Raw genomic sequence first — 12,336 nt, forward strand, 5'->3', positions numbered from 1 at the left:
AGTTCATAAATATAGTCAAATGCACATAAGCAGTGACAGTAACTCAACAACAGCAGCAGCATATGCAAGTTCTGCTCACAGCCGCAGTCCAGCGTCCTCTGAGGCTCTGAGAGGCTGGACGATCAAACACTCAGACACGTCATTCAAGTCTCTCATCATCTCACAGATTCTTCAGTATCTTTAACACACACAAAAGTGCATTTATCAGCCACCACCCATTCAAACATTTCCTCATCAACACAGTTGTATGTATACGACCTACCAGAACTGTCTGCACGACGCACATCTCATACTCACTCACACATCTTTTATCTTTGCTGTGAACCACAGTAGGAAGAGCTGGCGAGGGCTTTCAGCTCCCCCTGCAGCTGAGACAAAGAACAGCTGCTGCATTATTACAAAACCTGTTTTCTCAACAGGGGTTTCTACTCGCAGTAGTACATGTGTAAAGTTCAATGTACAGATGTTACAGAAGACAGAAGCTGTTATCAAATCACAAACCGAAGACCCATGAAACCAAAAAGTAGACACCAACATGGTCTATTTTTGGCACTGCTCACAGTAGCACCGAGACATGGCCTTCAAATGCCACAAGAGAAAAGCGGAATATTCACAACAAAGTTGGGTTTCTCAGAGGACATCTCTTTCACGTCATGCTTACATTCCTCTGGGATATCCAGCCTGGACTTGTATGGCACTTTACAGAGATGCATTGGCACGAAACCCTCAGTCTTGTATCAAATCTCCCCATAAAAATGCTCATTTACAGTACAATATTGACTTTACATTGCTTACATACTGTTTTTCTGAAATTACCAGCTTCCGGTGGTAACGTCTAACACAGCATAGGGCATCGTCTGTTGTGCACTCGACATGGCTGTTTGTTAATATTACAGTGTGATCTGTGGGTGTGTGTGTTCACATATGTGGTATGAAACTGGGCTAAGGCACCTGATTGTCCCTCAGACGTCGAGTCAGGCTGTTTAGTGCAGAGTAGTCGCACAGCTCAGAAGGAAAAGCACCCATATTATTTGCAGATTGTGATATCCAAGCTTACACTGCTGTTACAGTATGTGATTGTCATTCCCAGATTTTTCTACGCAGCGGCAAAGTACTACTATTAGTTGGTGTAACGCAGGTTTTAATGTGCATCGTGGCTTCGCACACATCAACTTATTTCAGGGGACAAAGATCATACTAATGGGCCGACAGACTTTCAGCACGATACCTTATTAGACTGAAAACATGAGAAAAAGTCAGTATGAGGCAGGAGAAAGTTCTACTCAAAACCAGGTATTGCACTGAACACGCTGAAGCTGCTGGTACACTCAAGTTGAAAATAAAGACTTTGGAAAAGAAAATATTGGAAACAAATGTTTCTTTAAAAAAAAAAAAAAAAAACATCTCACGCGTCATCTTATCACAAAAAGACGAGGATCAGAGTCGACTGGACAGCATATAAAACCACTGATAAATCTGTAAAAAACAGTTAAGAAAAGAAGGTCCAGTAGAAGCCACGGCTGTGCTGAGCTTATTCTCAGCACCGCTCCTCTGTGTGTGTGTGTGTGTGTGTGTGTGTGTGTGTGTGTGTGTGTGTGTGTGTGTGTGTGTGTGTGTGTGTGTGTGTGTGTGTGTGTGTGTGTGTGTGTGTGTGTGTGTACTTGAGCCACAAGACAAAAAAAAAAAAAAAAAAAGAATAAATTATGTGCAGATACTGCCAATCATGTTAGCACTCTTACTTCACCCCCCCCCCCCCCCCCCCCCCCCCCTTACTGGGAAACCTCTAAAAACTGCCGCGTCGGTTCAACGCGGCTTTTACCAAACACAGAAGAAAAGAAAGCTCACTATAATATTAATGGGGGAGGGGTGAAGAAGAATTATGGCAGTTTTATTTTCTTTCTGGGTAACACTGGAGTGTGTGGAGGTGGAGGGTTAACGCGGGTGTCGTCCTACGACTGTGGCAGGTGTTGTCTGATAATCTCTCTGGACTGGGGGGGGATCCTGTCGGGGAAGCGGACTGAGAACTCCACTATGAGGTCCCCCCGCTGTGACGGGTTCTTGGGGAAAGGCAGGCCTTCCCCTCTGACTCGCTTCACTGTTCCTGGCCTGATGATGTCGTGACAGGGGAGCGAGATGATGCGGTTCTCCAGCGTGGGAACGCTGACCGTGCAGCCACACAACGCCTGGAGAGGAGAAGAGATGTGACAGGGTTAATATCGTCGGTAGGAACGAAATGCCAGATCCATGAATATCTCTGTGACTTAATGTTTCCGTGAAGTAAAAACAGTTCATCTTCCCCCGGTACATCGCCACAAGACAAGCTGTGCCCCGTTTTCACTGGGCGTCCATTGTGAAGTTGTGTTTGAGGGCAGAAGAAGCACAGATTGTGTCTTTTTGTTAAATCATTGACAAACGGGGGGGAGGGGGGGGGGAGGGGGGGGGTTTAAAGAGCTGCTTTTGGAACAACAGTAGGAAATCATGATTTGGCAGAGAACATTGCTTTCCTCTCTCCAAGTGTGTGTGTGTGTGTGTGTGTGTGTGTGTGTGTGTGTGTGTGTGTGTGTGTGTGTGTGTGTGTGTGTGTGTGTGTGTGTCTCGGAGGGTCTACACATTGCTCAGGGGGCTAATTTTAGTAACAGCCTCATGGCTGGGGCTAATGAAGTGAGGCAGGAATTGGCTGAGCTCGTTAAATAGTTGAAGCGCTTGTCAGACACCCCCCCCCCCCCCCACACACACACACGAACACACCTTTGCAAACTTATCATTGCAAGGACGTGGCATTGACAGCCATTCATTGAATCCCAAAGAGACAACAAAAACAAATACACACACACACACACACACACACACACACACACACACACACACACACACACACACACACACACACACACACACACACACACACACACACACACACACACACACACACACACACACACACACACACACACACACACACACACACACACTAAGCTTCTCCTCCTTATCAAAATGCCCATTGAATCCAGTCGGAGTGTGGAAAGCGTCAAACTAAACATAGAGGCCTGTGGTTATCAAGACTTCACAGGCTTTCCAGTTAGCATCATTCACCAGATTAGCACTGAGTAGAAAGAACTATTTAAAACCACAACTCTGTGAATGAACAGGCGCGAGTACAAAGAACTTTTCTTACGTAATGGATTTCAAGGCAACTGTTACCAACTGTATCCTCACACATCACAGAGCTTGTGAAGCAATATCATAAAGGTGTCAAGACAGAAAGTCACCATTGTGGAAGAGCTATCATTTGCTGAACGTTGAAGGGACTTGGTTGTGATTGGAGGTTAAATTGGGGAAACGGGCACTCACAAAACTATCCAGGGATGAAAAAAAAAATTCTTGAAAAATATACATCAAACACAAGCGTGTATTAACTACAGTTAATAAGGTGTGATGCCATGATGAGGTCACATGACTGGCCGGGGGATCGCTGGAGTCACAGTATCATTTGCAAATTGAATGTCTGCAGTCTCTGAACCAGTCAGGTGTTCAAATCTCACAGTGGGCTTTCGTCTTTTGTCAAGAACTTCGCAAATGTAAATAAACGAGCAAATATGAGGTTGTCAAGTTACTTCACTCAGGTCCAATGACTATTGTGCCGCCAAGACTCATTAAGTTAATGTACATCTCATTAACGACACTGATATGTAGAATCCATATTCCTAGAAGTGTCTCGTGAACAAGTACACTGGACAACTCGTCCAGCGTACTTTTCTCTCTAACAATGTCAGCATGTATCTACACATGGCTTGACGACTCGAGCAATTAGTGGCCTAAAGGTTAGGGAGGAAAGCTTGTTTCCACAAGTTTGCTTGTTTGAATTCGACAGCCGACAAGCTGCTACTGTGGAGCAACTCACTGTTCTGAGCATTAACTATCAATATGGGGGTGCCTGCAGAGAAGCCCTCGCCCCAACTGGATAGACACATTTCTGTACCCTGTGGAGGGATAGTTCATTGTGTGCTGTATTTGATCTTTATCTCTTGTACTGCATTCCATTTTAGTTCTCATTTGTATTATTGTTTACATTTTTCTAATGTTTTCCTTGCTTTCATTCACTTTTCTGCGATTGTTACTGTTCATGATCTGCATGTAAAGCACATTGAAGTGCCTTGCAGCTGAACAGTTCTACACAAATAAAATATCTTTGCCTCTTCAGGTATCTCACACATATTCACTTAGAAAATGGCAAATTTCAGCTCCACCAAACTCAAATGATGTAATAGTGATTTTGCTATTACTGGCACATGCTTGTCCTCTAAGACCTTCAGTTCTAGAGCAAAGGTACGGTCATCGCTCATTCCTGTTGAATTAAGACTGTTAAGGAATTTTCTTGTCTCATGTGGTTGGAGTTTTTTTTTTCCCCCCATCTTTTTATCAGACGTTATCTCTAATACCCTTGTGGACGTCTGAGGTTCATTCGAGCAGAGCAGCTGCTTTGGAAGATATGGACCAAATATTCCAGCCATGACATCAGCGTCCATTTTTTACCCCCGACATACGTTACAGGGTGATTTAGCCGATGACTGCCATGGAGACGAGTGGCTCATCCTCTTGTTACGAACAGCTTCATTGACAAACACTAGTCTTACACACAAAGACGGGTTGCCATGGCACTCGACACACACACACACACACACCACCAGCTGATCTGGGGGCCCTCTGATTGCATAAGCCTCGGCTCAGACAACAGGACTATAGAAACTGACAGAAACAAACATACCTTCCTACATTTCTTTGCCAGATTTATGAGAACACCCTTGATACTTAAATTATATCCATATGTGCAGATTCTAATGCATCTATTGAAACCATATGATAAAAAAAAAAGAAAAAAAAAAGAGTGCTCTGTTTTATGCTTGCTTTAAAAGCACCATGATAATACTGTGAGCTGCCTGCCATCAAGCTTGTCATGAATATTGGCTGCTAATGCTATATTTAGCCAAACTGACGGGATTAAAACACAATAGCATTAGAGGAGTCATGCTTTTCTTTGCAAGATTTCACATTTTAACTGTGATCCGGATTCATCATTGGAGTCTAACAGTATACGGTTAACACATACTGTATGCGTTTTTGGATGCGGGTTTACTGCGGAAAAGAACGCTGCCTGGACTACAAAAGCATTGTTGCAGACGGTATAGTGGCACACTGCAGCGGTACAGTCGTATGAAAATGTTTGGGCACCCCTCTGAGGCTGCATGATTTACTCTGTCTTCACAGGGGATTACAGTGGTATGTCATAAAAAATGTTTTGAATAAAACCCGAGGGGTGTTTTTCTAGACAAAGACTTTACTGTAGCAATATTAAGTTGCATGAAAATAAAGCAGATGTTAAAACTGGCCGTGTTTGATATTGATGCATATTTTCTGTCAATCCAATAAACTTAATTTCACTCCTGAAGTATTCCCTTGTCCATCAGTTATTTTACAGATCAAATCACCGATGTTGTATTTTTAATGTATTTCATTGCATTAAAAAATACAACAGTATCTTAAGGTCAGTGAAAGGTCTCACAATGCATTCTGAACTGGATGAGTTTCATGAAAATCACTTTACAATGTGGTCAAACCAGCATGGTGGCAACAAACTGAGCTCCTCATTTGGAAGAAGAAGTCAATCATACAGCGCTTGAAATGCGTAAAAATGACATCTTACTCTCCTTCTATTCATGATCTGGTACTTGTATGCAAATAGAATGTTCTTGCCTATGCAGTAATATTGAAGCATACATTTAAAGCGTGTGCAGTACGTTTGGCAGGTTGTCTGGTGAGCGTGTTTCATGCAGCTGTGTTTTTACTGCAGCATTTAGCATCGCATCTTCAGGAAAGCAGAGCAGACTGGAGCAGTGGAATATGAGCTGCTGTTTGCTTTGGATACTGAATCATCTGACCCACTTCCCTAATATTCCCTCGACACCCCAACCCCAGCCACATCTTCTCTCTCTCTCATCTCGTTTTAAGCAGCATCAGACTAAACTCTCTTATCTGGCTGTTGTGACTGCGGAGGGTGTTTCGCTGTGGGAGTTCTGCAGCCCAAACTTAATCGCCATGCAGGTTTGATCAAGTACCATCTCCTGCCTATAGTGCCCCAACAAACTCTAATGTGCTCTCATTAGCCGCTCATCATAGTGTGCCTCTGTGTGCGGGCACCCAGCGCATAGCCTTCTGTGGTTGATTTGTGAGCGTTGTGTAACTTTCAGAGGGAAGCTGTTTAGAATTGGCCAGGGAGTTGAGCGCAAACAACTCCCCTGATATATCCGACTCTTTGAGACCACCTGCCATTAGGCTGGCCATGTGGAGAGCAGGCAAGTGAATGGCAGCGCAATTAGAAACATTAACACTTGGGTAATTCACAGAGCGAGCAGAGCTGTGCTGGACTCGATGCCCTCGTAGGAGCGGCTAATTAAATGACCTGCCAGTCACCAGTAATTAGTGAGCTGATTGTCACCACCGTCACACCACAATCCATCTTTAACTCAAGCTGCAAATGTCTACACGAGCATGCTTGTTTATGGCCGGTGTGTAGCTTGTGTGTCTGCTCATGTGTATGATTTTATACGGCAGTACGTTACAATGAGGGATGCACTGGCTGTGGGCCAGTTACATGAGGACACCAAATTCCTGCCTCTCCTCTCTCATCGCAGTGGAAGAGACTCTGCTGTCACTGATCTCACCCTCCAGCAAAGCACACACACTAACAGACCAAATCCTCAATATGTTCAATATGGCCACCGCACCAGGACATAATCCAATCCTTAAATTACCGTCACACTACTCTTCTGCAGCCGCTGCCTGCACAGGCTGACGGAACAATATTAGGAAACAGGAGCAAAGTCACTGCAACATTTTGGATATTCACCCAACGCTTTCACAACTTTGTGAAAGAATCTGATTTTGGACAGTTGGCTCCACTGAGACTCAACTTCTAACTCTGCAGCATTATCTACTGATCAAATTGCAGAACTAAAGCTGGGGGGGGGGGGGGGGGGGGATAAGTAGAAAAGTAGGAGCACGGTTTAACTGAAAGTTTCAGACTCACCTCTTTCAGACTGATCTTGCAGTTATAAATGATATTGGAACCGTCTCTCCTGAAGTGGGCGTGCCCTTTTGTCTTAAAGGCTATGTCAGCAGGAATGTTCTCCGGGGTCTCGTCCCCTTCCTTTGGGAAAGTAATCTTGGTCCCCTCCTTCCAGCCCTTCTTGATAATAATGTTGAGGATCTTGTCCTCCGTCCTCATGCTCCGGCCATCCGGGTTCAGCCTGCGACGGGTGATCTTCATCCGCTTTGTGCAGCCGTGGAAGATCTCTTCCAGCGAGACCTTCAGCTCGTGAACCACCGGTGGATCCTGTTGCTTCCGGTTGGTCCCGAGGCGCTCTGATGGCACCCCCTCTCCTTCTGCGGCCCTCACCGGGAAAGCCATTGTTCATTCCTCCCGGGAAGCCAAACTGTCTTCCAAAATGAGTGAAAGGGTCATCCTCATCTATGTCTATGTCCTGCTCGGCTTCGTTACTGTGGTCGTTGTGAAAGGAGAAACCGTTTGAGCGGCTATGGCTGCGGTTCGAACCAAAGAACATGTCGAATGGGTTGGAGCCGCCAAAGAAGGAGGCAAAGGTGGCATGAGGGTCTCCATGGAAAGTGTAATGGTATGTAGAGCTGCCTGGAACACCCGAAGAGCTGCTGCCTCCTGTCTTCAAACCTGAAAGGGAAAAAGAAAGAGGAACGTGACACCTCACATACACATGTACGCACTTAAACACCCACCAGCTGATGCCGAACTCGCCAACTTGTACTCAGACGCGGGACGCTGTTCAGGAAAAACACCATGCGGTAAAAAGTAGGGATAAGAGCGAAGCCCACGTGGGAGGGAAAAAATCCCACCGCATCATCACCGATCTTCCAACTGTGCTGGTTGTGGAAGGAAAGCATCACACCATCCGACACACTCACACAAATACACACACTGACATGCACACCTTTTCAACTGAGACACATAAAAAAAAAACACCCACAAATGCAAACTACAGCAGTCGCCGCTATTCATATCTCAACCACGTAATAATCTTAAACCATCCGTCCTGTCAGTTAACACACACACACACACACACACACACACACACACACACACACACACACACACACACACACACACACACACACACACACACACACACACACACACACACACACACACACACACACACACACACACACACACACACACACACAGCTCTATGAGCTGAGGTAGACTATGAAGTATTGGAGCTGGTAAGTGTTGTTGACACCACCGATAACAATAGACAACGACACACATTCCAGCGCATAAACATAAAAACCTGGACGAGACAGTGTTATTATTACTTCAGTGACTGAAAGCCACCAAGGTTCTCCACTGTCATATTAGATGGTGACTCTGTTCCTGAGCTATTTCAATAACAACTTAATCCATCACGGAGCCTGTTTAACAAGGCTCCACTGACAGAACTACGAAACCACATCTGCTTGCACTCCCTGACACAGAAAGAATCAACGCCCCTCCCCCCCCTCACCTTCTTCTCCCAGCTGATCGTAGACCACCCTTTTCTTGGGGTCACTGAGAACCTCATAGGCCTCTGCGATCTCCTTGAACTTCTCCTCTGCGTTTGGATCTTTGTTCTTGTCCGGGTGGAAGCGGAGTGCCATGCGCCTGTATGCTTTCTTGATCTCCTCCTCGTTAGAGCCCCTGGGGATGCCCAAGGCCTTGTAGTAGTCCTTTCCCATTTTTACGTTCTTCCAACTTGGACCTCCGTCTTCAGCTCAGGCCGCGGTCAGTCACTATTGAGACAGAAGGGTAAGAGTCTAATAAATTAAGAGTTGAATACTGCCGAGAGCTGGTGATTATATAGGACCTGGTAAAAGTGCTGCATAGGATCACGTGCACTAGGTTTTGACTGAGAGGTGCACTTAGTGATAGTTGAGCTGATCTGTTGCTATGGGAATGTGGTTGCTGTTCTGATGCAGAGTCAGACGGAGCGTGCAGAGGAATCCCCATCATCTGCTTCGTATCTTTTAGTCTGGTCTGGCAGGTGGTGGGAAACTCTCCCATACTGTAATTATATTTCAAACTCACTCATACGGAAAAAGATGGTGACCTTACAGCCTTATAAATAAAAATGGACCTGGCTGCCGCAGATCAGCCTCCACCACTGCTGTGCTGTGTTTAGCCAGCCGGGCAGAGACATCCAACCTGACAGCCAGAAGAAACCCCCTCTCTCACACACACACACACACACCCACACACACACACACACACACACATACACTGCGGTGATCAGGACAGGGTAATCTCCGGCTGGATCACACCGAAAGCCTGGCTATTTCTAAAATAAAACCACTAAAGTAATACTACAGTGTCCGCTGCTGCTTATCACAAAGAGCCGCAATAAAAAAAGGCGACAATGTATTGACCAATCACTGGGTTATTCGGAATAAATGGTACTCAGCAGCCCTCACAGTAAAAATAAAACGAAAGGCAATAAAACAAAGCAAAAATCCTACCTGTAAGCTCCACAATAAATGTAGAATCAGATGGGCATGGTCCTTCTCGTCTCCCCTTTCTTGTCTCCGCTGCCTGTCCGCGGTGCGCGTGCCGCTGCCGCCCTGCCGCTCTGCCGCTTTGACGCTGCCGCTCCGTCGCGCGCGCCGCTCCTTATAGCGGCAGGACGCCGGGGAGGAGGATCACCGCTTCGGAAATAACCGGTGACCAAACACTCAGCTCCGCCTGACGTTTCCCTGGAAAAAAGAGCCAGCCCTCAACCTACATCCACATCTACATCACCGCCGCTGGTATTCCGAGAGAGAGAGAGAGAGAGAGAGAGCTATAAGGAGGCTGCTGTCAGTGTAAAAACCAAGACAAATAAAAAGTTTATTTTCAGCGCATGACAATCAATTAACTTATTGTATGTGTTTAAGTCATTACTTCATAACGGTTGTCAACCGGCCTACTGTAGTATGGTCCCATCATGAGTGTGATCCAGTGAAAAAAACCGCATCAGTAATCAACTGTAATAGTTTTCTGTTGATAAATAAAATGTTTCCTTACCGAGCCTGCTGCTGCTGCTGCTGCTGCCTGAACTGTGTCCGATCCTGTCTGAAAACTGCAGCCTTGGAGAAGCAAATCTCTCTCTCTCTCTCTCTCTCTCTCTCTCTCTCTCTCTCTCTCTCTCTCTCTCTCTCTCTCTCTCTCTCTCTCACACAGCAGGATTCTTTGTTCAAGGTCTTAAGTTCTGCTCACAAACAAACACACTGTGATTTACAGTCAGGATTTACTTTAATTTGAATTTGCCGTGGTGTTTTAACTTTCTCTTCTTTAATCAGGCAGGCCAAGAGGTGTGAGGCCGTGCTGTCCCTGTGTCTGGTCTTATTTGGAGAGAGAGAGAGAGAAAGAGAGAGAAAGAGAGAAGAGAGAGAGAGAGAGAGAGAGAGAGAGAGAGAGAGAGAGAGCGAGAGAGAGGATGGATCAGAGAGGTTTTTGTGAAAATCGCCAGGCTCTGTCGTGCCTGCTTTGAGACTTCTGAGTCATGTTATGAGTCCTCACACGCCTTTTTTTATTTATTTTTTTTCATATACCTTCTATCATTTTATCCTCAGTCTATCTATAAACTCACACCTCCCTCAACTATCACAAACTAACCACAGTTTAAAATCTTGACATTCAAAGTTGGATTAATTCAGATCTCAGTGACCTCTGGACCTCCACTGGTGTAAAATTTTCACGATTAACAGTTAAAAAAAAGCTCAAAGGGCTTATTCAAATAATTAGTAATCACTCTGATCTTGTTGACTTGATAATGCTGATCACATGGAATACAAATTACATTTCCAACCAAAATGAAATGATAACAAAATTACTTCTTGCATTATTGTTGTGTTTTTGACTTGCAGTGGATTATTATTCAATGTAAGTCTGGAGTTCCTCTACCATCTGAAAGTTGGCACCCCGACCAGTCTTCGCTTTGACATCACCAGCTTGGGGTTAATTGGTGGCTCTGAATTCCCTGTGTCTCTCTCTCTCTCTGCTTTGTCAATGATGGACATGATGCCTCCAGCCTTAAGATCCCCCTCCTCTGGAAGCAGACTTTCTCCCTACAAGCCAGCATCCAGGCAGCTTCTCTTTTGACAAGTGTATGCAGATTCTTATTTGCTCAGGTCAAAGGTTAACTCAATCGGGTCCAATTTTAAAGCTTCATAAAGCTTCCAGACCAAAGCAATGTGAAAGTGACAGTTGAAAGCATTTCCTGTGATATAATTGTAAAATAGCAAATGCCTAAAATGGCCCATGTGCAGTTCTATACATTGGTGTAGTGGTAAGCACTCTCCCTGTATATCAAGAGATCATGTGTTCGAGTCTATTCCTTTTACAGTTTTTATATGTTTATACATAAAACAACCCATGTGCCTCTGTGGGATGTGAGGTTATGGAGCACTTGTCCGCCGTTTTTATCATAACAGCCTCATTCCCGTACTAATTTGAACAACATTTCGTGTTCCAGGTTAAAAAATCTGATTTACTATCTTTAATTGAGTTAACGCCACAAATACATCATCTTGTTCAACAAGATTTTCTTCTCAGAGGAGACTTTACTTGTCATTTGAAGTTAGAAGATTTGGTTTTGCAACAAATGCAACACATAACATACATCACTGCTTGAAGGCCAGACATTCCTCAGTGACCTCATCACCTTAATCAGTCCAGAGCGAAGCGACACGTGACCAGCGCAGCTCTTAATAAAGGAAATCACAAATATTACCATTGGAGGTTTGAGTCATGACTGACGTACTGCGAAGTGCAGAGAAAGGTTCCCTCAGTGGGGTGAAGTGCTCGAGCTCTGCATGGTCAGTGTGAGAACAAGGAAAAGAAAGAAATAAACACTCATTTAACTTTGAGTCATCGCTCCCCCGCAGCCTGGTGAGGAGGTGTGCGAAAAGCGGACGTTTCAATGGAGGTGTCTGTCTGACACACACAAATATACGCACACATGCATGTACTCATGCACGCGCACACATACACACACACAAACACACACTCACTTAACATTCATAACAATGCAAGCATGCAGACAAGTCCCAATGTTGTATATATGAGCAGGAGGAATGCAGAGACACTCCTCTGTGTGTGTGTGTGTGTGTGTGTGTGTGTGTGTGTGTGTGTGTGTGTGTGTGTGTGTGTGTGTGTGTGTGTGTGTGTGTGTGTGTGTGTGTGTGTGTGTGTGTGTGTGTGTGTGTGTGTGTGTGTGGTGACAGCAGGGAGGGACT

The 12,336-nt window shown here is 45.0% G+C and overlaps 1 protein-coding gene across 1 annotated transcript; it reads right to left on the minus strand.

Annotated features, from left to right (window-relative positions):
• Positions 1–1,780: 1,780 nt before the first annotated feature.
• On the minus strand, positions 1,781–10,158 carry dnajb5 (DnaJ heat shock protein family (Hsp40) member B5). The gene is given in 6 exon segments (XM_080499791.1): positions 1,781–2,183; positions 7,085–7,444; positions 7,446–7,741; positions 8,592–8,856; positions 9,580–9,813; positions 10,124–10,158. Coding segments are annotated over 4 exon segments (1,101 nt in total). The 5' UTR covers positions 8,803–8,856; positions 9,580–9,813; positions 10,124–10,158; the 3' UTR covers positions 1,781–1,949.
• Between the last annotated feature and the right edge of the window lie 2,178 nt (positions 10,159–12,336).

Source organism: Blennius ocellaris, assembly GCF_963422515.1.
Source record: "Blennius ocellaris genome assembly, chromosome: 7".
NCBI lineage: Eukaryota > Metazoa > Chordata > Actinopteri > Blenniiformes > Blenniidae > Blennius > Blennius ocellaris.